General features: G+C 38.0%; 1 protein-coding gene across 2 annotated transcripts in view; it reads left to right on the plus strand.

Annotated features, from left to right (window-relative positions):
• Positions 1–27,265, plus strand: part of LOC145978887 (inactive tyrosine-protein kinase 7-like) — a 203,850-nt gene extending 176,585 nt beyond the window's left edge. Inside the window, exons 9-17 of one of the 2 annotated variants that reach the window (XM_083111814.1) lie at positions 1,310–1,437; positions 2,511–2,676; positions 3,621–3,768; positions 8,100–8,227; positions 12,901–13,107; positions 14,635–14,853; positions 16,714–16,946; positions 19,262–19,525; positions 21,470–27,265. In XM_083111814.1, the coding sequence (XP_082967940.1) occupies positions 1,310–1,437; positions 2,511–2,676; positions 3,621–3,768; positions 8,100–8,227; positions 12,901–13,107; positions 14,635–14,853; positions 16,714–16,946; positions 19,262–19,525; positions 21,470–21,784 (1,808 nt within the window). In that variant the 3' untranslated portion in view covers positions 21,785–27,265. The remainder of the gene's footprint in view (positions 1–1,309; positions 1,438–2,510; positions 2,677–3,620; positions 3,769–8,099; positions 8,228–12,900; positions 13,108–14,634; positions 14,854–16,713; positions 16,947–19,261; positions 19,526–21,469) is intronic. The other variant, XM_083111815.1, reaches the window with a different exon arrangement.
• The last annotated feature ends 280 nt before the right edge of the window (positions 27,266–27,545 follow it).

The raw sequence follows: 27,545 nt of genomic DNA on the forward strand, positions 1-27,545 counted from the left end.
GACCATACATCCCGTTTTGACCAGGACAGTCCTGTTTCAGAGGCGTGTCCCGGTCATCCCGTCACTATTATTTAAAAGGCACTATTTGTCCTGTTTTATAAAAGTCTAGGAGTTACCTTGACAACCAAGTCAAAATTTGAGAGACATTTAACATGCTAAAAAATATGTATTGTTTTTATGTGTTCAGTTATTTGTAGAGCTGTGAATAAGCATGCAGTTTCTTCATGGAATTGCAACTTCAGCATAGAGCTAACACAAACGATTGATCAGAAGAGACCAGAAACACTGTGTAAGTCATACTGAGAGATTATAATAATTAATTCCTTTTGACAATGGGAGATCATATTTAATTTATTGTTTATGATGTATCATTTATGTGAACCATCCTTTAATAAATAATAATACGTTAATAATAACAATAATTTTATGATTAGGACTAGCCTATTTTTCAGGAAAAGGAGGGGGGGGGGTTAAACTGATCTCCTTGGATGCCCTGTTTTTGGATCAAAATATTATGGTCACCCTAATTGTTATTCAAGAAATTTCCTCACTTCCATGTGAAAATGGAACAGGGCCCCATCCAACTGCATAATGTCACACTGTCCTCATTCAGCTGTGGAATAACTGTTTGCTTAATGTATCAAGAAATGTTGATCTAGTCACTGTTCGTTCAGCAGAAAAAGAGTGAGCACTTTTTCTCTGGCAATGCACAAAACACACTGACTTTGCAGAGTTCCGTTGATTTCAACAATCACAAGTTGATCTTCCATGCCCCAAATTTGAACATTGTGTGTTTTACTGAGTATACCATTGTCATGTGTCTGAAGGTGTCTCCTTATGATACTTACACCAAAGGTACACCGAACCACTGTAACAGATTCTATTTCGTGAAATTCGCCAAGTTGTAAAAACTGCCTCCTGGTAGGTGTTGGCGCAACTACAAATTAAGAATGACACACACAAAAAAACTTTGTCAATTTCTCAATCTCAAAGTATTTTTTTTTTTTAATAACACAGTATCAGTAATAACTTCATGAAACCCTGACATTCATTTTGGAAAGCCAATCTTTTGATATGAAGAGCACAGAAATGAACACTATATCTCTATCGCTTTGCAAATTCCTTCCATGCATCACCAGAGTCTGAACAAGAAGTTTGTTATATTTTGGAGATAAAAGTACTGTACTGTGTATATCAAGATTATATGTAAATAGTATTATAATGTACTTGTAATTATTGCACATTATAATGATAAAAGCTAGTCATAGTTTGATCTTTCAAGTATGGATTTTCATTGCCTCTTTTGCAGAGAAACTGAAGTTCACTAGACAGCCTTTGAATACTAAACTGGAACTGCACACTGGTGCTAAAATATACTGCAAAGCTCAAGGGACTCCAGCACCTCGTGTAGCATGGGTGAAAATAATGCTGGTCGATGTAAGTAAACCATTTTCTCTGTTTAGCAAACAGTTAGGCTAGTGAATTTTTTAATTCTATAAAATCAAACACGCTGAAACAGCATATTTGGCATATTTTGAACGGGAAACTTTTGTAAAAATTAGTGTCCATGTGTGATCTATTCACACAACCAATTCTCCAGTCATGTGGAGACATATAAGATCATTCTACAAGTGTTTGAATTGAGCAAAATGTAGGGGGTGGGACCTCAGAATTTTTTTTTACCATTTTTAGATATTTTTCAAGTGTTGTGATCACATACATAACTAATAGCAATAATGTACTATGTGGGGAACTTACTAATAGCAACACACAGTTTTTCTTTTTAGAAATTACTCCATTCTTTCACAAATATCAAACATATTGGTAGTATTGTTATGACTCCACCTGAAATTAATAGTGTAAATTCAAGTTCTAGTGTTGAAAATTATTGAAGAATAACAAAACAACTAGAGCCATGATGGTATAGCCAGTAAGGTATCCGACCATCATGTGGGGGACCCTGGTTCGATTTGCAGGGTGGGTGATTTCAGATGGGAGTTTTTTCAGCAATGTCTCTTTACCCAAACACTTGACAAAAGCATAAGATCAAACCAGTGGTGACTTAACAACCTTGTACAGTGCAGATTGTATTTTTCCAGTGATTACCTGTTTATTATTACATGTCAATGTTGTTTCCAGGGTGATCACTTTAATTTAGACATTTGCGGAGGATTTATTGTCAGTTTTCAATGTTTTAAGGTGTAATTGGTTATCTTTAGATTTCTATTTGTTAATTATTAATTTCTGATTTATTGTTAGTTTTTAGATGTTTCAAGGGCAGTCACTTAATTTTAAACATAAAAAACTAACCTCTATTTACTCTTATATAATAATAGAAAATTTAGTTCCAGATATTGAAGTGGGAGTTAACACCTTCTTTGCCCTACCCCTTAAACTGCCCATGGAGTGAGAATTACAATATGTTATGCTAACAATATTATTAATACACATGATATATTTTTTTTAATATCTTAGTTGATCTTTATTAATATTATTATTTTCTTCACCAGGATGACACTCCTATGAGAATGTTGAAGTTACCTGACCATGTTGAAGATAGAAATGGTACTTTGTATTTTAATAATGTAACTTATGAAGATGAAGGGAAGTATATGTGTGTAGCAACAAGCCCTCAAGGTGAAATGATAAATGCTACAATAGATGTGATAGTTGTTGGTGAGTATTTAAATTTTAAAATTTAATTCATGTTGAGGGGAATAAACAACACAGTTGATAATATAAGGCGTAAGCGAGTTACTAAAGGTATATCCACGAAACTTACTTGTAAATGTTCTATTAATTTTGGTGGCCTTTGCCACCATCCACTTGGCCACCAAAATTAATAGAACATTTACAAGTAAGTTTCGCGGATATACCTTTAGTAACTCACTTACGCCTTATATTAAAATTTAAATTAGTGACATTTTGTCATAACCAAATACAATTGTAGGTTTTATTCTTAGCACGTCTCTTTATATGGAATTTACAGTGCTGTAAATATCAATATCTTTCAGAAATTTTGAGTAGTTATATACAATGTGGTAATTGAAATATTTCCAGCAAGAGGACATTCAAGTAACTTCTTTCAAAGCATCAGAATATTATACAAGAATCCACCCAAGATCCAAAAATGCACAATCAGAGTGGAGGGACTCCTCCACATTTCCTCAAATATATTGGGAAATCGTGACAATTCAATTAATGAAGGAATCTCACAAAGGGGTCTTACCAGGACTCAAACCCTTGGAAGCAGGATCATGAAACAAGCACTGAGTGTGCTCAGCCACTGAAATAGTTTATTATTTCAAGACAATAAAAGTCACATAATAAACTGAATCTTTCCCCCCCCCCCCCCCCAGTAATCTGATTTTACGAGATTAAACATTTACCCCATAGATACTGAGGTACACTTCTTAATTTCAAGATACAATCTCATGACTATCAGAATGATAAGACAATTACGAAAGAAATGCATAAAAAGAACTAGAATTGTTATCCAAAATTGTCAGAAATTATTTTTATCCAACTTTAGTGCATCTGTTGTTTGTTTTTCATTGTTTCCTCCCAGCCTCCTCACATTGTTTTCTGATATAAATTCGAATTATCTGGTGTATTTTCAGAAATGCCGAAGTTTACAGTGAGACCACAGAACCCAACTGAAGCATATGAAGGATATCCAGTGATGATCCACTGTTTGGCTAGGGGAAATCCAAAACCAACAATCCAGTGGGATAAAAACAACAACCAGGAAAAGTTAGATGAAAAGAGGTAACTTTACATCCTAAACTATTTAGTTTCAGCTTGCCAGGTTTTTATTTATTATATATATATATATATATAACACAGGAATAGGATCAGAAAAGGTGCCAGAAGGGCGGATAAACACTAATGATGAAGGAGACAGTAAACACTTACCACACGAAGATAAATTATTCTATATTTCGCGATCTATGTCGCATTTTCAAGTTGAAGAAGAAAGATCGGCGTTACGAGGAGAAGAGGCACAGAATACTGACCGTAGCGTCTCTACGATCAGTGTTGCCAGAAACAGTTGATAGATGACGAGAAGTACTTTCACCAGTGTTTACTGTAAGGTGGGTGGGTAATTTTGGGGAGGAGAGGAAAGGGTTACTGGTTGGCTAGGTTGAGTCCGGGGGGTATAGTGGCGTGCGTGCCTGTTATGTAGGCCCTTTCCCAGCGCCTGCGGAAAGATGTGTCAGAGCGGGGGGGGGGGGGGGGGGTAAAAGATGGATGATGGCAACACGGAAGCAGTTATTGAAGGTGGTGTTATGGCTGTTGGTGTGGATGGCAACAGTGAAATCGGAGTTTTGGGTGGAGGAACGGTGATTATTAATCCTTAGGTTCAAGGGGGTGGAGGTTTCGCCTATGTAGAAGTTGCCGCAGATTTGGCAGATGAGGGTGTAAATTAGGTTGGATGAGTGGCAGATGCCCTTAGGGTGAAGGGTGAACTCGCCTGCTGCTGTGGGGATCAGGAGGGTGGGGGAGGTGATGAGTATGGGGCAGGTCTTGCATCTGGGTTTGTTGCACCTGTGAGCTGGGGGGAGTGGTGTGGATGGGGTGGGAGTGTTTCGGACCAAGATGTTTTGGAGGTTGGGGGGGGGGGCGACGGACGACGACCCTGGGTTTATCCCGAAAGATGTCCCTGGTATCAGGATCACTGTGCAGCATGGGAAGGAGGGAGTGGAGGGTATGTCTGATTTTCGTAATATGGGGGTGGTATTGGGTGATCAGGGTTGGAGGGTTGGTTTTAGGTTGTTTGGTGCGGTTGTGGGAGTTGGCTCTGGTGATTTGTTTGTTGATGAGGGGGGAGGGATAGCCACGGTTGGTTAGGGCTTGGTGCAGGCGTAGGTTGTAGTTTTGGCGGGATGAGGGGGATGAGTTGAGGCGCTGGCCTCTGAGGACAAGGGAGAATGGGATGGCTTTTTTGGTGTGGTAGGGGTGTGAGCTGGAGTAGTGGAGATACTGGAGGTGGTTGGTCGGTTTAATATGTATGGAAGTTTCCAAGTGGTCTCCTGCAATGTGGATGTCCGCATCTAGGAAGGTCACTTGGTCTTTTGAATGGAACCAGGTGAATTTGAGGGTGGTGAAGTCGTTAAGTAGGTTTAGGAATGTAGTGAGGGAGGGTTCGCCATGTGTCCAGAGGAGGAAAATGTCATCTATGAATCTGAGCCAGAGGAGTGGTTTCAGTTGTTGGGAGTCAAGGAATTCCTGTTCCAGCCTGCCCATGAACAGGTTGGCATAAGAGGGGGCCATGCGGGTACCCATGGCTGTGCCACGTATCTGCAGGTAATGTTGATCACCGAAGCAGAAGTTGTTGCAGGTAAGCACAAGGTTGGCTAGTTGTATCAGGAAGTGAGTGCTGGGATTGTGGGGTTTAGGTCGGCAGTTAAGGAATGATTCTGTGGCACAGAGGCCATGGGCATGGGGAATATTAGTGTAGAGGGATGTGACGTCAACAGTAGTGAGGATGGTGTTAGGTGGTAGGGGTGGTAAGTTTTAGATGATGTTAAGGAAGTGGTTGGTGTCACGGAGGTAGGAGGGCAGGGCTTGGACGAGGGGTTGGAGGTGAGAGTCTAGAAAGGCTGAAATGCGTTCAGTGGGTGAATTGTAGCTGGACACAATGGGTCTCCCGGCGTTGTTCGGTTTGTGAATTTTCGGGAGGAGGTAGAAAGTGGGGGTGCGGGGGTTGTCAGGTATGAGTGAGGAGATGGTGGAATTGGATAGGCCTTCAGGGGGTCCTCGGGAGAGGACAAAATCCCGAATTTTGTCAAGGTGTGTGGTAGATGAATCAACCGTGGTGGGCTTGTAGGTTGATGAATCAGAGAGTTGACGGGAGGCTTCCGCCACGTAGTCAGAGGAGTTCATGACTACTGTGGTGGACCCTTTATCGGCAGGGAGGATTTTGATGTCCGGGTGGTTGCGGAGGGACCGGAGGGCTTGGTGCTGGGCTGGGGTTAGGTTGTGGTGGGAAGAGGAGTTTTGGAGGTATGTATTGTCAGAAACATTGTTGACAACAGAGGTGATGTATCTTTCAAGAGGGTGGTTGTTGGGAAGGGAGGGGGGATCATGGGGGGAGGGGGGCAGAATTGGAGGAGACTGGGATGTATGTCTGAGGGATTAGCATTGGAGGGGGGATTCTTGGCCCAAAAATACGTCCACCTAAGTCTGCGGGCGAAGGTTTGTATGTCAAATAGTAGCCGGAAATTGTTAGGGGTGGCGGCTGGGGAGAAGGTAAGACCTTTGGAAAGAACGTCAGTTTCGGTGGTTGTGAGGTTGTGGTTGGAAAAGTTCAAGATGGAGGGGCAGTCAGTGGGTGGAGGGGAGTGAGGAATGTCAGTGTGCTGGGGGCATCTTTTGTCCAAGGACTGGTGCTCTTCTGTGGTGTGGTGGGAGGGGGGGGCATGGTTAGAGATGGTAGGTTGGGGTGGAGTGGGTAGAGGTAAGGATGGATCTGGAAGTAAGGGACATGCAGTTTTGTGGTGGTGTTGTGGTGGGAGGGGGAGGGGGAGGGTGCATCCTGCATTCAGGGCTTGTCGGCAGAGAATGGAAAGTTTTTGCAGGTGTTTCTGGTTGAGGTTGTGGGCTATGGACTGGGAAAGGTTCCAGAATGTGTTGATTTGGTTGTTGTTGTTGCCTGGGGTCAGTAGGAGGATTTTGGTGAGGGACTGGATGGAAATCGAGAGTTCTCGAGTCCGGTGGAGCTGTGATCTGTACATGGTTAGGGTTAGTTCGGCAGCAAAAGTTCTCGCTAGGGGGCGAATATTGGGTTGAATATCGGGGGGCATAGCTGAGAAAGGGAGTTTGGGCGTCAGGCTTTTGGGAGTTAGGCCTAATAAGAGGCATGAATGTAAGAAACGTGTGTGACAAACAGATTTGGTGAAGGAAATAATGAGTGACCGGAGTCGGGAGAGTTGGCGTGAGTTGTACACAAAAGGGTTCATATCCAAAAAGGAACAAAAACACAGGAATAGGATCAGAAAAGGTGCCAGAAGGGCGGATAAACACTAATGATGAAGGAGACAGTAAACACTTACCACACGAAGAGAAATTATTCTATATTTCGCGATCTATGTCGCATTTTCAAGTTGAAGAAGAAAGATCGGCGTTACGAGGAGAAGAGGCACAGAATACTGACCGTAGCGTCTCTACGATCAGTGTTGCCAGAAACAGTTGATAGGTGACGAGAAGTACTTTCACCAGTGTTTACTGTAAGGTGGGTGGGTAATTTTGGGGAGGAGAGGAAAGGGTTACTGGTTGGCTAGGTTGAGTCCAGGGGGTATAGTGGCGTGCGTGCCTGTTATGTAGGCCCTTTCCCAGCGCCTGCGGAAAGATGTGTCAGAGTGGGGGGGGGGGGGGTAAAAAATGGATGATGGCAACACGGAAGCAGTTATTGAAGGTGGTGTTATGGCTGTTGGTGTGGATGGCAACAGTGAAATCGGAGTTTTGGGTGGAGGAACGGTGATTATTAATCCTTAGGTTCAAGGGGGTGGAGGTTTCGCCTATGTAGAAGTTGCCGCAGATTTGGCAGATGAGGGTGTAAATTAGGTTGGATGAGTGGCAGGTGCCTTTAGGGTGAAGGGTGAACTCGCCTGCCCTATATATATATTATATATTTTATTTGTTATATTTTATATTTACTACTGGACCTATAAGCTGTAGGTCCAGTCCTGATTAGCCTTTCTGTGCATAAAGTGCATTTAAAACAACAATTCAATCAATCAATATATAGTAGAAATACACAACAGTAACTATACGTAAAATGCAAATGAGAAACTGTTGAGAAATTAAAAGAATATAACAACATAAATGTTAGGTTATGTAATGTAAACATAATTTTTATTTAAAAAATTGATATTGAATACTCATATATATGGGCATTTTAGTATTGCTTACTTTTATAAGTAGTTAGCTTATTGTAAAATTTAAGCTAACATTGCCATAACAATGTTTTATGGTTGGGTGTGATATGCAGTTTATGTATCGTGTAAATAACGTTTCGTATTTTCACATTCCAGCATGGAGAAGTGAAACTTTGCTTACACAATTGACATGTTTTTACTTTTCTCTGTAATTTTCAGATTTCAGGTGTTACAAAATGGGACGCTGCTTGTTCACAATGTGCAGCTTGAAGATGAGGGCCAGTATGGCTGCATTGCAGGAAATAGTGGAGGTTTTAAAAGAGAGGAAGTCACACTGATTGTCAGAAGTAAGTTTTGTGTGTGGCTGTGAAATTACATATTTTGTTTATCTTCAAGTACAATACAGCTTGTTTAATGATACTGAGTGAGGAATTAATGACAAAAATTTCAATTAAAAATCAAACAGGGTTAGCTTTACTAGTAAATAGCAAAATTTCATGAACGTTTAATATGAAGTGAATCTATCTGTTAGGCTGAATTGATACAAAAACTTCCTTTTTACAGCATAAGAATGATTATACAGGGTGTCTACCAAAATAACAAATCCAAAATTCTTGACCTTTTCATGACTTTTTCTTGACCTTTCTTTCTTCTTTCTTGACTTGTTTTTCCCCTTCTCTTAACATTTATTTAATCGCTCCCTACTTAGGTATCATTGCAAAAAGAAAAATAGATATTTTTTTCCAATGAAAACCCCCTACCACATGGCCGGTTAAGATGAAAACTGAAGCTGTACTTTAACGAGAGATTTAGACAAAATTATAGATTCAGATCTTATCCTGGATGGGGAATGGCCACATAACTTTATTTAATATTTTTACAAAACTTCACACTCACAAGAATATAATTATTAAGAAAGAAAGTGAACAAATCTTAACCACAACTCAATACAATTTTAGATCAAATCCCAGGACAGGTATATAACAATGTAAGTTCACTACACTGTTTGGGGCCTCCCCGATGACGGAGTGGTAGCATCGTCACCTTGTAATCAAGGGGTCCCAGGTTCGATACCCGGTGGAGGCACATAGTGGTTCGGATCCCACTTTAAACTGTAGGTCCAGTCCCGATTAGCCTTCCTGTGCATAAAGTGGACTTAAAACACCAAATCAATCAATCAATTACTACACTGTAAAAAAAATAGCGAAAATTCTTGACCTAAAGCATAATTTTTTTACTTTTTCTTGACATTCTTGACCTACCTGTTGATTTCTTGACATTCTTGACTCGTAGACACCCTGTTATAGAATATTGCAATCATGTCCCTATGTATTTTTTCTTATTTTATGACACATCTATTTCATTTGATTAATTGCTACAGTTAGAATGAATCATGAGTACATGAAATTGATGAACCGACAAACATAAAACATCCCAGTCCATTCTTGGACTTGAACCCAGGCCCTTCAATGGCGGAAATGTGAAATTTGCCATCAAAGCACCTGGTTCCCAAGGTGACTAATAATTGTGTAACAATTCTCCAACAGCCCTTGAATACAAAAGTTTACTTTTATAATAGGGGTGGGACCAATTAATCGGTACTCTATCGGTATTGGCCGATATAGGCATATCGGTAAACTTACCGATTATTTTACCGATCTGATATATTGATAAATATCTGATAATTTACTGCAAAATTCTGCCTTTTTGTTGCAATTTTTATGGATAATCTCCATGCCCTACTTTCTAAAAAAGTAAATGTCTAAATATGCAATTTCTTTTGCACTGCAGTCTCCTTGAAATCAATGAACCATTCAGGTTCTTCAAGGACAATTTCTAATTTAATATCGGATCGGTAGAATCAGGCACGTATTCAGAGGGGGGCTTAGGGGGCTCGAGGCCCCCCCCCCCCTGAAAGTTTTAGGTTTATACTAGATAAAATGAGGTTTTTTGTTTCTTGTGTTGTGAAATAAAATAATGTGACAATAATTTAAGGAGAGAAATAATTATCGAGGCAAGACGGACAATGTTCCGTAACCCTGTTATTGATAATAGCACGTATCCAAGATGGGGCACAGAGGGCTTGACCCTCTCCCCAGGAAATTTTTCAGTTAACGTAAGAAAAAATTAGGTTTTTGGCTTCTTGAATAATGTGAAAATAATTTAAGGAGATAGACAATTATCGAGGCAAGACAGAGAATGTTCTATAACCCTGTTGTTGATAATATTGCACGTAAACTTTTCTTGCTCTTTCGGTGTTGTCGCAGCGCACTTGAGCACTATGTAGAGACTTGTCAGCATATGGAAGCTACACAAGAAAGATAGCACCACATGTAGGGCGATTTAATTTCTAATCTCTGGAAGGCGGGAGAAGGTACGTTCTTGAATGAGAGAAGGAGTCAACTACTGGCAATATTAACGAATCATTTTATCTGCGGAACGTTCTAGAATATAATGAGGATATAAATACGCGGATTCAATTTTTCGCTTGATCTGTACAAAGAATCGGTTAATGAGATTTCAGAGGTAAGTGTGACAATTCATACTGTCGATTAGTGATCAGTCAGCTTCCTCTGGTTGCTTTATAAGATATAGTGATTCGAAAATGAAGACATTAACAACAGCAGAACTTCCGGGTAGTTCGGGTCGAGAGCCGAAGAGATCAAGCCCCCCCTCTCTCTCAAAAGTGAATATTTCAGCAGTGCCGGATATTGGAGTGGTTTATTAAAACAGAAATAATCTGCATAGATCAACTGAAAATCAAAGTTTTGAGTGATGATTTTGTTTTGCCAGTACTAAATTTCATATATGCAGTCCGAGAATTTCATGGTATAGAAAAATACTTTTGTTTAAGCCTACTGGGTTCGAAACACATTCAAACTCACTTAACTACCATGAAGAGACAGCCGAAAATTTTATGAATGTCGAGAAGAGAAAGCAAGAAGATGTTGCACATGTAGACATTTTAGGCGGAAATTGCAGGCTCTACCAGAACCCGAATCAGGGCTCTACCAACTGAGCCACCTAGCCATCCTTGACTTCAACCGATTTTTCGTTAAAATTTCTACATAGTACAGTCACGGACAGTTCTGGGTTGTAGTGAATGCATTGACTTTCAATGGAATCAATACAACCCAGCAATGTTCGTGACTATACATATCCTGTGTATATCAAATCGTAAGGTGTTGCCTGTATAGTGAACAAGCACAGAAAATATAGGAGAGAGAAGAAAACTGAGGAGCATTCCCACCGGTTGAGGAGCTACTACTTCGAGGTGACAATGACAGTGGCCTAATAAGGGAGATTTCACACCTTGTCGCCTGAGGATTTCACAAGTCGAAATTTTTTGTGCGGCCTTTTGTATCGCTACGGTGTCTTTGACGTTCGTTTATTTTTTTTCTTTAAAAAAAAATAATACTGGGTCAAACGGGGTTATGAAATCACCAACCCTCCCTTGGGCACGTCACTGGAGATAAATGAGTAAGCATTTGATCATACTGGAAGACGAAACATTAGATGTGTGGGGAACGGAAGGGTTTTCACTGTGCGTTAATTGTTTCGTGATCCAGCCACATTCGAGAAGACTTCCTTTGTTTCGTGCCGATATATGACAAGACAGCGGAAGCTGCGACAGGCATTTTTGAACACTTGTGAGTGCTAAGGCCTGAATCTGAACAATTTGGTGGGTTTCGGCTTTTATAAGAGCTACAAACATGGGAGGACAAGACACGTTAGTGGTGTTCAGGCTCGAATCAGAGATAAATATTCGATTGCTGTCTGCATCCAGTTCGCAGCCCACAATTTGAATCTCACGTTGTCGAGTGGATTGTCCATCCCGTGCATGTGTAACAGCTTCGTTAAAACACTCAAAGACACCATAGAAGTTTTTATGCCTGATGAGAAGAAATGGACAAACACACATACTGAGATGGTTCCGGCACACAATGTTAATGCATGGAAACAGAGGAGTCGAGTGGTAAAAAATGTTCCGATTTCACGTTCTGATTAAAATCACAGCCTTACAGTGACGACGATTTAAGGGATAGTTGCTCCACATTTTTTTTGCCTCAACATTATGGCCTCTTAATGTTAAGCCTTGTCTACCAAGAGAAAGTAAACTTTCCTTGCACCGCCCTCCGCACCCCCCCCCCCCCCCGTTTTGGAACCCAATTGCCACCACTGGTCTAAAACATACAATTGTGAGGTTCTTACTATACCCCTTAAAAAATGGTGTTGAGCCCCCCCCCCCCCCCCCCGAAAGGAATCCCTGGATACGTGCTTGGGTAGAATATCGCTTAGCGGTATCGGTATTGGTAAATTTTATATCAGTACTTTATCGGTATCGGCCAAAATTTCATATTGGCCCATCCCTATTTTATAACTTAGAGGTTATTTATATAAAACTATTAGATTCATAAAATTATTGCTTCCATTCCTAACACAGATATATAGCAAGAAGTCTATTGGGTGTAAAGTATTGGGTGTGTCAGTACTGGGACAAGGAAAAATATTTCTTATCCTGATCCCAACTTCAGGAAATGACTTTCTGAATTTCAGGATCCAGAGTGTCAGGAAATTTCGAACATTGGTCATGTATTAAAGGTGCTTAATCCTCAAAGTCTTCCACACTATAAATGGTTGGGAATTTCTTGGAAATGGCAGTTTTTCACTCTAGAAATGCAGTCACTTCAGAGAGAAACACTATGTAGAATTTGAAACCCTGAATGTCGAGATTTTTAAAATTCTCATGCAGAGCCCTGCACACCACTAATGTTTTCTGATGTAACATTTGTATTGTTCTTATTTTGCATTAATTTTATTCTCTGCAAGTTTTTGGTAATCAAAATGATAGGGATGAATGGTGATCACATGAAATAATTAATGGGACACTACCAAATGAAATACCCGTGCTCAGGCGAGAGCTCCAACCCAGAACCTTCAACGCCAAGTCATGAATTAACCACCTATTCAGTGTATTCTGATGTCTCATTTAAATAACTAATGTTTACTGTTGTTACAGGTGGTGAAATGTACAGACCTGATGGCTCGGTGGAAGATTTGAATCAGGATGGTAGCATGATGACTAAAACGGTAACCATTACACTGAGTGCTGCAGCTGCTTACATGGTGTTAGTTATTGGTCTTATGATATGGTGTAGATATCGGAGAATGAAGAGGAAGCAGGCATACCTACAGAACAGTGGAGCAGAAGGTACTAATTCTCTCTGTAAGTGTTGTCTTGTGTGATCTTTATTTTTGCCTTCCCTTTTTCATTCCATTATATTAGTGCAACTTTTTTGTTAAACAAGTCATTTATTTGAAAAATAATGATGGGAGGCGTAACATTAATAGCATGCTTCATTGTTGCTTGCAATGTTTTTCACAAACACCTTCCTTCTCTCGTATACACACTTCTTCTAGCTCTTTATTTTTTCAATTACAATGATATAGAGAATAAACTAACAACTATATCATAGTAACATGAATCCTGCATTCAATTCCTGGTGAGGATAATCTCAAGTGGGACTTCCCTAGCAATGTCCCTACATAAAGTGGCTTTGGGACTTATCCATCCTCTAATCAATGGATACCTGTAGGTAGCTCCGGGGTGGAGGTAAAGTTGCTGGACCATGGTTCACATCATATTACCTCCACTATAACCAAGATCGAGAATGTTAACATGTTAGAATGTTATATTAGCAATTGCATTGCTAAAACATCAGCTAACATTTTTAACTTATCTGGAAACAAACTTAACAAGGCAGAGATAATCATTAACTTGGTGGTAGAATGTTGATCCTAACCAAAACATTATGTTAGCACTTGTATTGCTAACAAAACATCAGCTAACATCTAACATGTTTCATTCTTAAGGCTCAGCAAGACCTCTGGCCGATGCCAGGGCAGCAGTTTTTTTTAAAGTTTTTTTTCTCCTTGAATCTTCATGAATCTTCATGAATCTTCTTGTGGTTTGGTTTCAGTGTTGTCTAGATATTCTCAATAGTTCCATGACCACATAAGACTATTGAACTATTGATAATATCTAGACAAAGCAAACCACATGAAGACGCACAAGGATGCTCTAGAAGGAATTCTAAGCATACGTAATTTTTCAAATTTTGGAATATCATAGCAGTTTTTCAAAAGGAGAGGAAAATTCAAAAATGGCTGCCCTGACATCAGCCAAAGCTGTAAGTCATAAATGGGAAAGGGGAGTCCATACATTTCCTATCTAAAATTAAAACAGGGAGTAACACATAAGTCCTAGTCTAGCCTGCATTTTCCCCTTAGTTTAATTAACAGAGCAAGAGGGGAGGGGAGTGTTGATTCATCAAGGCGTCAGAAGAGATGAAACAATTGGTTGCTAAGGAGAAATCTGTCACATGGTACTAACATTGTAAAATATATTGCTATTTTAATTCTTTCATTTATATATGTTCCTTTCATATTATTTTAAAGTATAGGAAAGACAGAGCATTATTTTTTGTTTTGTGGTGTGTACATATATATTTTATTCAAATTATCAGCAGACCATTAATGCTAAAAATTATGCTTGAAAAGATGCATATTGTAATTTAGTGATGTTTCTTTCAGGAGAATAATGGTACAATAATTAGGATATATTATGTGAATTATAAACAATAAGGGCAAGATTTCGTAACCAATATGGATCTTCTTGGAGTTGTAACAAAAACCTCATTCACTGCTGTGAATCAATAACTAATATATTTCATTTTTTTTGATTCTATGGTAGTAACCAAAGCTGAGAATGGGGATGCACATCATGATCACACAGAGATGAAGGATAATAACTCTGCATTGTTCAAGGATTATAAGGACAGCTTGAAAAGTGATGGTGATACTACACATTCACATAGTTCAGGAAGCCACTCTCATCACTCAAAGAGATCAAGATCAAGTTATGACAGACTTCAATTTCCAAGACACGATCTCCATACAATCATGTTACTTGGTAAGTGAATCTCGGTTTTGTGAAAAAGAAATTCTATTGCATGCTTAGTTCTGTGTCTTGCTTTTGATGATGGGCTTTAGGGAGCTTTCAGACTGAAGCGGCAAATGACACACAACAAAAGACATGCAACAGGTAACATACAAAAGGCAACAAGCAACACACAGCAGGCAACAAGTGACATGTGACAGGCAACACACAAGAGGCAATAAGTGGCATGTGACAGGCAACAAGTGGCATGTGACAGGCAACATGCAAGAGGCAACAAGCAACACATAACAAGCAACAAGTGACATGACAACATACAAGAGGCAAACAACAGGCAACACACAAGAGGCAACAAGTGGCAAACAACAGGCAACACACAAGGGGCAACAAGTGACAGGCAACAGGAACATACAAGAGGCAACAAGGGAAATGCAACAGGCAACAAGTGACATGCAACAAGCAACAAACAACTAGTGACATGTATTGCTTGGAAAGTGGACCCTCAGTAATCAATGCAAACTTTCGGACCAAAGTGACACATCAAGTCGTATGTGCCACTTGGACTGGGCCATTTTTTTATTTATCGTCCATCTATCGTGTCAGTCTGTTGGTGATGCATGGTGAATGCTTGCTTGTAGACTGAAGGGGCTCCTGTCACTTGTCCCTTCAGTGTGAATTCATGGTGCCTGTCACTTCAGTTTGAAAGCTCCCTTACAACTTAATATATGAGGTGAATTCTCACAACACAGATTTTAAAATAAGTTTCGACATAGACATTCCTTTCTCTGAAAACATACCAGTCATCTGGTATCATGTATTAATTAAGGAGGTGCTCAATCGAATAATTAACGCTCTTGCCTTTGGTACAAGCCATCCCAGGTCCAATCCTTGGTGAAAGCTCCAGAATTTCATTGTTGACTCAGCATCATAGAGGCAATTAAGAAATTCAAGTAGCAGTTAAAAGCAGTGGGCTCATGTCTCAAAAGTCAGAAAAGCATTGGTGAAGGTTCTTGAAAGTTATATATATATATATAATGGATAAAAGCAAGGAGGGCCAAAAGGGCTAAGTAAAAATCAAAGAAGGTAAAAGGAAACACTCACCGGACAGTAGAAAAATTCAAAATTTTCACTAATTTCATAGCATCATTGGTGTGAGAAGAAATAGACGGAACTGGAAGTTGGGGCACTGCAGAGTTGCCAGGTCCCCATCGAAGAAGAAGCGGTGCGTAGAACGAAAAAAAACACTGTTTCGTCACCAGGCTCGTCGTAAACTGTGAGTGTGTAGGAAGAGTTGGGAGGGACGGGATGGTTTGGGAGGGAAGGTGGGTGAGGGATGGGCATTACTGGGTGGCCTTGTTCAGGCCAGGTGGAGTGGTTGCACTCATGGCCGATATATAGGCCCTCTCCCATCTTTTGCAAACAGAGGTGTTGGCTGGTTTGGGTAGGAGATGGATGATCGCTACCCGGAAGCAGTCGTTGAAACTGATGTTGTGTGTGGACGGCGACAGTGAAGTCCAGGTTGTGGGTGGAGGAGCGGTGGTTATTGATGCGGAGGTTGAGGGCTGTTGATGTTTCCCCCAGGTAAAAATCACCACAGATGTTGCAGGTGAGGATGTAGATAAGGTTTGAGGCATGGCAGGTCCCTTTGGGATGGAGGGTAAATTTGCCAGTGGCTGTATGCACCTGGAGGGTGTGAGAAGTGATGAGGATGGGGCAGGTCTTGCACCTGGGGCGGTTGCATTTATGGGCAGGGGGGTGATGGATCGAGATTGACAGGACTTGTTACAATAAATCACTTTATTATTATTATTTTTTTGTATATAATGTTAATTAATTGTGATAACTAATGATAGTTTTCATGCATTTCTTGTGCAGGGCATGGAGAATTTGGAGAAGTATTTTTAGCAAAGGCAAAGGGGATAAAAGAGAATGAAGAAGAATCTGTTGTCATGGTTAAAGCTCTTCAAACCAGAGATGAAAACATGTTATTTGAGTTCAAAAGAGAGTTGGATGTATACAACAAACTTCACCATGACAATGTGGCACGTTTGTTAGGACTGTGTCGAGAATCTGAGCCACATTACATGATAATGGAATATAGTGATTGGGTAAGTATTAACGATATATAGTAAATTCTCATTACAGGGAATACTGGTATTTTTTTATACACTGGACATGAGAGTAACATGGAAACAAAACATGATTATAAATCTTTAATCAATTGACTAGGCATAATGAAGAGAAGAGCACACCTTTCCTGGTATTCAGATACAGAAAAAAACAGACTGCATTGATATGTTCAGCAGTAGGAATCAAATGAAGGAAGATGTGTTTATTTATGTATATATTTATTTGTTTGATGCACTGGATGATTCTTCCAATAATTAATTACACAATTAATTGTGTACTCTATACTATAGCCTACTCAGCTTTTTTGGTAAGAAAATAGCACTTCATATAATGCCTACTTTAACTTGACTATGGGTACAATTTCTTCATAAAGTGGAAGAAGCATATAAGGGGGCGATCTACATGCCTGGTAGCTGGAATTTTACAATTATGCATATGATATTTTTATTATTGTAGGACATACCACTTAATTTTGTATTTGCATTATATAGTGTTGCTTTTTTGACACTTTTGGCTAATTGAGACAGTGACAATGAGTGATGATTCAAGTGATGAAGGGTCAATCATAAAGAAATCTCAAGCTGGGACTCGGATCTTGGAACTCCCATGATGACATCAAAAGTCAACCACTAAATATGCTCAGTCAAAGAGTTGGCTGCATATTCCGTCATATAATGCACAAAAGCACCTGAACAGAAATAAATGTTGGGTGTTACGAAAAATGCCAAAGCATTTTCCTAATGTAAAAAAAAGTAAAATGTTCCTCTGTGCTTTGCACCATGCCATGAAGGCATATAGGGGTGTGGATTTAGGGCCCCACACTTTCTTGGTCACGACCGAGGTGGGGTTGATGTGATCAGTAGATCAGCAGATTGTTAGAAGACATAACAAAAGCCCACGTGTTTTTCAAGGCTTTATAAGTTAAAGGGCTCCATCTTTCAAGTTCTAAACAAGCGCCATTTCTACGAAGTAAATTTGGTTCTGGAAGGAAGAAAGGGATTAGAGCTTTGTTTGTCCTGTGTTTTCCACTTAGCAACAGGTGGGAAAGTGGGAGGGGGAGGAAGCCTTTCTGTATAGCATTATTCGAGAGTGCTTTTTGCGGCATCTGTGCTGCACAGGTGGCTATGGTCTTCGGGGGAGGGGAGAGGCATGGGTGAAATGTAATACACACTTGCAGGCAAGGAGTTTGGCTGCACAAATCATTCTCTTGTTATCGGGCTATGAGCGTGAGTGCTTTTGAAACCTTGTCCTGAGAAGAAAGTCTCTTTTGTGATGGCAACTCTTCGGCCAGGATAAATTCGTGACTTGTTGGAGGAGGGGTTTGACACGGGGGATGAAACAGAAGTTGAAGATATACAGGGTGGTTCAGAAGATGATATACAGGGTGGTTCAGAAGATGATCAAGAAGAACCAGAAGAGGAAGGGGGGGAAAGATGAAGAAGAATTAGAGGAGAATGAAGATAGTGGGGATGCGAGTGCAGTGCAGTGGAAAGAAGTGAAGAGGGGGATAGACATTGGGGGGGGGGGGGGGGGGGGCAAATGTTCTTCCTTTCTCTGGACAGCCACGTGTAAGAGTTCGTGCCCTTTCGAACAATCCTACTCCTTTTCAAGCTTTCAGTTCGGATCGATGGGCAAATTTCTGATGGAGTTTCCAGTCAGTTGTGATAAACATTCTCTTTGACCTTGAGTTTTCTTCTTCTTCTTCTTTTTTTAAAAAAAAATACTATTTGTATTATTGGTTTGATACTATGTATTCGCCATTATATAACTTGGGGCAATCAGCGACAAGTGGTGGTTTGCCCAGATCGATGAGTACTACCAGATGGGAGCTAGCCAAACTTGGAAAAAAAAAAAAATAATTGAAATTCCCCTGTCTGTTGCTTCCAAAAATGGGTACACATCGACATGTTTACCTTACCGAACGAAAGCCTTGGAAATTCGTCATCTGCCTCGAAAGGGTTAAGTAAGTTATTTGTTGAAAGCAGACCTACATATTACTTCATATTTGAAATATTGTAAATTAATTGTAAATTCAGTGATAAAAATTTTTTCCTCAAAAATGGGTAAAAAAAAGGGGATGCATCTTATATGTGAGTGCATCATATATACTGCCAAATATGGTACATAACTAAAAACCCACTCTTCTAATTTCCTAATCATTGAAATTAATGTATACATTATACAAACCTCTACCCATCACCTTTAGATCACACTACTACATAATGTATAGTTTCTATTCACTATTTATAGTGTTTAATATAATTTTAGAGTAAACTATTTTTTCTTCTTTCAGGGAGATTTGAAGCAATTTCTGCTGGCAACTAGGAAAGAGAATCCAAGAAAAAGTCCTCGCCCACCCCAACTGTCAGTGACCCAGATCATCCAACTGGCTAACCAAGTGGTTCTTGGAATGGAGCATTTATCCAACCACAGGTTCATCCATAAAGACTTGGCTACAAGGAACTGTCTTATAGCCTCTAATTTGACAATCAAGATATCAAATCCAAGTTTATCCAAAGACACATATGCACGGGAATACTCCAAGTACTTAAACCAGGTAATTTTGGATTGTCTGAAAATATTTTTATGAGTACTGTATCTGTATTGTAAGAAACACTTTGTAATTGTAGATTGAACCAGGATGTAGCAAAATTTCAGGAAATATAATATCTAGAGATATGAGATTAACAGAGAGGATGAATCTCGGTGAGGTTAGCTAAAAATTGCATAGTTCATATGGAGATGTCCTAAATATCAGTGATAAATAAGTATGTTCTTGGTGTCATTTTTAAAAATTGATGGAGCCATATTTTTTTAAAAAAATATTGTGTCTATTCCAGTCATGTTCACATAAATCTACAGCCAGAGGAAATTTATAAAGCATCCCCCCGCTAGGATAATTTGCATGAGCATCCTCCCATCTACTGCATTGCCTCCATGTTGATCCAGACAAAAAATTCCAGCTAGGAATTTCCACTTCGAGCACTGCCTAAAACTCATGTAATATATATATTCCTTTGTGGCGGACAAGCCAAATACAGTATGTGTTTCAGAATAGGGTGTAAATTATAGGAAGTGTATCTGCAAGTGAACTGACTGATATCCTGAGATAAATTCTTCAAAATTTTTTGTATTTGTATATTTTTTATTGTAGCTTTTCTGTTGTTTTTTTTTGGCTAATCATGGTAGTGAGGATGAATGCTGATTAATCATAAAAAAGCTTGTCACACTTTGTCAGCATCATAACTAGTGTAAAAGACTAATGTGTGGACGAAGGTTGAGTCGATACTTGTACTGATTCCCACCGATACGGATGCCTAAAAAATATAACTACTAAAAGTTGTTCAAAATATTGATAATATTAGTGACTGAGTATTTCATTCGAATTATATGCATCAGTTTTTCAGACTTCTGCTTCGAAATATTAAAAAATTACATCAGAGTTTGAACATACCTGTTATGTAATCACAAAATACAATTTTTCACACAATCTGGGGCAAAATTAATGCAATCTTTGAAAATTACCTAACTTCCAGGATAATTAAGACTCTGCAAAAGTGCCGTATTTCATTTTTGCACACCACACAAAAGACCAAAATGCTGAGAAAGTATTAGCCAGCATCGGTAAGTAAAATGCAACTAATATTTTTCAATGCCGATACCACTGGTTGTCAGCAAAACTGTTCTCTGATGAAGACCTCAGGTGGGTTTCAAAATTCAGATTGTTATTTAAGGTACTTGTCCTGGTAGTCTGTCATCTGCTGGAAGACCTTGGCAGCCATCTCGTGAGTGCTTTCATCCACCTCGAGGAGCAATAGAGAGGAACATGCTTCATTCTCTGCCAGCCAGAGCTCGCTGTTCCATTTATGAGGAAAATTTGAATGCATGGTTGCCATATGCACAGTGCGAGGGAGGGGAAGGCAGCCAACACACAGGGAGTAGGTGTTTCAGATGGTGGGAGGAAAAGGGCTTCAATAGCTCATTGATATTATTTGCTTAGCCTTTCGAAGGACTCGTGCAACAGAATGGTCAGCTGCCATGTTTGCCCAAAACATACATCTGGCAACAATGGCCAGCAGACAACAGGCCATTTCTTGGCGGGAACTGTACCTGGATAAGCCTTCTGGACTATAGTCTTTCACACTGTTTATGATGATTAAGTGTAACAAATGACGTTCACACTATTTATGATGATTAAGTGTAACAGATGACGGGACACGCATAATGAAATACTGGGAGTTTTTAGTTTTCGTTTGTTTTTGTAAGTCCACTTTGTGTACAGATAGGCTAATCAGGACTGGAACTACAGTTTAAAGTGGGACCCGAACCATTATGTGCTTTCACTCGGTATCGAACCTAGGATCCCTTCATTACAAGGCAACAATGTTACCACTACAGCATCGTTGAGGTCCAGAAATATGGGACTTGTACCTGACGAGATCATGAGTCAATTTATGTATTATACTGTTAAGAAGTTTGATACTATTCTAATTATTTGCAGGTAATTCCCTTGAGATGGCTGCCATATGAAGCAGTTTTCGAAGATGACTTTTCCACAAAGACAGATGTGTGGTCATTTGCCTGCTTGGTGTGGGAGCTATTCTACCAGGCAGAGCTTCCGTTTGCAGACGTGTCAGATGACGCAGTTCTCCAGCTTCTCAAGACGAGGGAACTGAAGTGGAAACCACACAAAGCAGCTCCCGAGGCTCTGCAATCATTGCTACTTAGCTGTTGGTCTGAAAGTCCAAGAGACAGGCCAACATTCAGTGAACTTTCTCACCGAATCGGGAAGATATCCATTGATAGTGAAATATGAACAAATCATAAAAGTGTGTGAAAAAGTATATTTAATGAACGTTGTTGGTGTATGAATGTGGTGTGCTTTGAAATAAGTTTTATATGCATATGAACTTTCCCGTTAAATCAATCGATTTGTGCACGTTAAGAAAAATGTGAAAAGAATGTCAAAAGTTGGATGTTGATAGATGTGCGAGTGCCAAATAATTGTCTCTCTCTTTCCTATTCTGTATATTTACAAAACATTTGAAACATTTACACCAAATTTGAATCATGACATATTTTCCTGCTCTTTCCTTGTATTGTCAGACCATGTTTTGGCAGCAGTATACTGCTTTAAATCCTACACCGTGGCCTCGCAGTATAAGCTGTCAGATTTTGGACTCAAGACTATGGGACGTTCGAGTCTCCTGAGGGTAAAGCATAAAAACTTTTCTCCTGTGGACCGGTGGCCAGCCAACTTGATGAGGAGCTACAAACCTGGCCATGGACACCTACGATGACTCGGGGTTCCTCGTAACTGGTTGGATGATTGCCCACCTCTGCTGAGACGTATGTAATGAGGCCAGCAGTCAGTAGGTAGGCCCTGACCCTCAAGGGCTGTTGCACCATGGATTATACAGTTTTGAACTACACTAAAGTAATGTTAGAAATATATAGAATACAGTCAATAGGGTTGGCTTAGTAAGGGGCTCAGGAGTTCAGTACACATTTTACATTAACTTTCCGACATAGATAGCATGTTTGCATAACAAAAAATAATTTATCCTTATATTATTTATAACAATCATATCCTCATCATAACAAATAGCATGTTAAGATAGGATGTGTTGGTAGTCCTGACAATGTAGCATGACAAGTCAAAATTTAATTTATGACTTAAAAATGTGATATCCACGGATGACTCCACAGTGTTTTGATTGAATTGTTGTTTTAAGTCCACCTTATGCACAGTAAGGCTAATCGGGACTGAACCTACACCTTAAGGTGGGATTCGAAGCATTATGTGTCTCTACCGAGTATCGAACCTGGGACCTCTTGATTACAAGGTGAAGCCATCGAGGAGGCCTTCACTCCGCAGGGTTACGATTAGAGTGTACCATTATGCACACTCTTACCTAGGGTGTATCACTTAAGTCATAATGAAACACACAAATCGAATGAATATAACTGACCTTGTGAATTGAGGAAATCAGTTATTTTACAACTCTAGCATCCAGCAGGAGATATGTTCCAAATGGGGACCAAACGTGGGGAATTTTAATATATAATAGAAATGAAGTGGATTTAATTTTTTTGCAATTCCTCACAACAGACATGTCTCTTAAGTTTTCTTGGCCCACAAATAACCATAAAAAAACATGACTTGTTGGCTTTATTACATCAATGTGTAATTTTTGTATTGTACACATGTATTTTGCTTATTTGTCACGACACAGAAAATTTACTTTATGTGTAAATTCCCACCCCTGATACCAAGCTACATTACTTATTTTCCTTGAAAAGCACATTTTCTCAGATTTGATTTGTGACTTAATAAACTTGCTAATTGAAAGTCATCAATCTAACAAAAGTGATAGTAATTTTTTATTTGTGAGAAATTTTCTTTAAAAAGTAATCAACTCATGTAACTTCTGTAATATAAGTTATGGGGAGTCAAAAAGTAAATTAGCCCCAAAAATTTACATAAATTTATCTATACCTAGAAAAGTAATAATGCGGTAATGCCAAAACCTGGAATGACAAAACAGGATTGTAGCAGAGATGTTAATGTTCTACTGTGGAACAATATATTCAAAACTATGACAAAAAGAGGATCACTCACATATGCATGGCTGAAGATTGAAAATGTGTGGCATTACCAGGAAATAAGCTTTCGATCCATATACAATACCGAAAGGTTCAGTGTAATACTTTAACAATGTACTTTTAAAACATGAATAGCATTGGTACTAAGTTATAATATTTATGATTCAGGGTACAATAAGAGGTACGCATATTTTGTGCTATTATTTGTACTTATTAAATGTGCTGAGTTTTTTTTTATATGAAGGTACAAAATTTTGCTGTGCTGAATAACAATGAATTAGAATTGGAGTTTTGTAAGCTGCTCAAATTTTCACTTTTGAGAAAAAATATAGGCACTCAGAGGTGTGTCAATGGAATGGGACAGTTGTAAAGCTCTTTTTCCAACAAACAAATTAATCATCAGCTTGTACTATCAAGGTAGTGAGCATCTTGTGATTTAGAACTGAATGGCACGAAGACAATAAGTTCGGTTGTTCAAATTCTTGCAACAATGTACACTACAATGTGTACTGCTACTTTTGTTCCATTTGTTATACTATTAATGAATCCATAATGTCCTGGTAACATGATGAACCATTTGCATTCTTTGCAGTGATTTAGCCACACACACCTTAAAATTTCCTCACCAAACCCCCTACATGTTTTCACAAAAGCCCCACAACTCGAAAATTCGTGATAAACCCCAATTCTTTGTATTGTAAGGATCATATAGCCATCAATATGCATCATAATACTATACATAATCATGTATTATTCTATTCAACCAGTTTTGCATAGCTCTTCGAAAACTGTCTCATTCTATTTGAACACCCTGTATTACTGGTAACATGGGGTGCTGTACTGGACTTCATTGGAAAAAAAATATTTTGGCTTTAACGTAAGTGATCTCCATCCTAAATGTGATTTATGTAGATGTAGACAAAGGATAAGAAAAGTGCTGAATGTATATTAATTATTTGCTATATGTCGAAATAGAGGAGAACATGGTTTTTTGTTCATAGTAATTTGAGGTCTGTTTACGGGGCAGAATTTTAGAATTTCAGGAATGACACTGTCCAATCACATTGTGCCTGACACAAGCTACTTAAATTTTTAAAAGTGATTTATGCCTTTCTTATATACGCACTGTTTTTACAATTTTTTTAGTAATGAACTTTTAAGCGATCAATATAAATTGTGTTCTATAAAATTTACTTAATACTGTATATACATAATACACATACATATATAAAGAAAATTTTGTGATACTGTTATACACAATATTGGATCACATGTGAGACTTGATGTTTTGTACATTTTAGTGTATAAGAACAGTGACAAGAATGGGTGTGTTTATAATTTCCTTCCAGAATGTAGCTACATTGCTGTTTCTCTGTTATTTTACATTAAAATATTTCCGTTTTGATCAGAAAGATGCCAAAAAGCTTTTTCCTAATGAAATATGCATTGTGAAATCACGCTTCATCTGACATACAGTTGGAGAGAAATCTAATAAATTTAATTTTTAGTGAAAATTCATAACCCAGTTAGAGGTTAGGACTTAAACCTAGGGTTAAATAATCTAGCCTTGATTTGTCTAGAAATATGCTCAAGATATGTTCTCTAAATTTACTACATGCATTAGTGTGAATTATTCTCATAAACTAAAAATTAGTGAGAATTGTGATTCTGTGCTGGTTGAGAAGGAAACCCTTGAATTAGTTCTTATGAATGCAAATTTTAAGCTCAATGTGTTATTTCATTTGATGATAGTTCTAATGAAACTTGAGTTGCTGCATAACTTGCACAATAAACCTACAAGCAAGCATCAAATATGTATAAAACTCATCTTCTAATAGTTCAACCCCCCCTGTAGTTTCTAATCATGTGAGAGCCATAATATTATTGCTTGATTGAATATTAATAACAATGCTAGTTTCAAAATATAGAAACAAATTCAAAATCATATTTTAAAACCAATAGCTACTTAGATTGTGTTATTACTGAAATTTTCAGGAACCGCCTTTCTATCTCAGGTGAAAATTTATGTAAGAAAATCATAAAGGCTGACAGAAATTTCGTAGTAAATATTGATGTCCACAGTTTTACAGAATGAATTTCCTATAAATACTTGAATAATATTAATGTAAGCAAGTTTTATTCTGGTTATCCACCTGAAATTTAATCAACAATAACAAGCAAATTATCATTTTTGTTTTGTTCATTTTCTGTGCATTAAGTTTAGGTTTGAAAACTTGTGTGTTGTCTTCATTTCATTCAATTGACTATTTTAATAAAGTAAAATAAGTGTTAATTTTGGACTTTTATGATTATTCTATATCTGCACAGAAAAATAAATTTAAAAAAATAATTAAGTCCTTTTCAGACTAATTGTAAGCTAATATAACACTATAAAAATCAGATATAAATCATACCTTATATTGCCTGGAGAAAATTCCCATCATTTCTACACATGTTCATCAGAGGAAGGAGGTTAGGTTAAAACATGAAGGAAGGTGGATAATACATGATTATATTCTCACTGATATAATATAGAAGAAAACAAATTTACTCATCAGCATTGATGATTCAATGCTTCTAATAAACAAAACAAAGATGAAAATGATATGTTAAATGTAGATAAAAAATTTATTTCTTTTTCAGTACGTAAAAATTCATACTATAAAATTAACTTCAATAATATTGTTAACCATCTTGTGTTTGCAGTAATGTACATTTAATGTGTATTCAAAAATAAGTTTGACACAGTTTCTGTGTATGTGACCAATTTATCAATTTGTACGTTTCTTGCACATTTTTTTTCTTCCCCCTTTCCCAAAAATGAAACTGGGTGAAGAGTGGAGAAGATTTGTGCCTTGATATCTTAGTGAAAACTGTCTACTAAAAGTTTATTTATTTTATTGTGAAAAAATAAGAAAGTTTCAAATTTTTGTAAATTTAGCTGCTCAACACACCCACTATAAATCATGATATTAAAGTGATAGCAACTTTTAGGCACAAATGCTAGAGATGAAACTGTGACCTCATTTGTAATAGAAACTTAGCACTTTTTAAAATATGGCTACATTGTTTGCAACAGATTTTTTTCTTCTAATTTTTGGAAAAATGATTAAACTTTACTCACCTTTATAATCTTTGATATAAATCGTGGCATTACAGATCATTGAATATGTAAATGTATGAAATCATTAAAATAATGTAAAGGGAAAAAATGTGTGAATGTGCATATGAACATTGGAGTGTAATTTGTTTGTTGTAAATATTCATGCTACGTATTAGTAAGGAATTGTAAGATTTCATCGTAAACATATGACACAATTCTAAATGTTTAAGAATATTTATGTAAAAGTGTATATTACCAAAACTATTTATGAGTATGTGTGTATGTTTGTATATTCTCTGAAGTGTAACGTTCCCCAAAAAAACATCATATCACTTCTTACTTCATTTTGCAATTGCAATTGAAAAAAAATATATTTTTAATATGGTACAAGATTTTTAGTCCAATGTGTATTTAAGGGTGAAATTTAGTCATCCACTAGTCAATATTTAGCATGTACTTGTCGTTGTCTTAAATACTCTTGTATTAGGAAGACATCATGTTTCCTTTTTGTAATTTTGTACATAATTTTTATAAGTTGTATCCTATTTTCACTGTTCACAGTTTCTTCAAGTTCATATAAATACAATAGAATGCTTTTTTTAATATTGTATTATTTGATTCCTATAATAACAAGAATTAATTAAATCTCTTTTCTCTTAAAGGGTCAAAATTAATGACTTAACTGATAAAAAAAACCTAGAGCTGAACCGATACAAATACGATGACGATATTTTAAAGCGATACTGTAGAAACTAATACCAATAATTGAAAATTTCAATAATATACATGTGTTCCACTGCAATTACATGTATCAATTTAGCAGTCTTGCTTTAAATACAAGGTGACCAAAAAGTCATGCAACCGAGAT

Source organism: Lepisma saccharinum, chromosome 25, assembly GCF_977018435.1.
Source record: "Lepisma saccharinum chromosome 25, izLepSacc3.1, whole genome shotgun sequence".
Lineage (NCBI taxonomy): Eukaryota > Metazoa > Arthropoda > Insecta > Zygentoma > Lepismatidae > Lepisma > Lepisma saccharinum.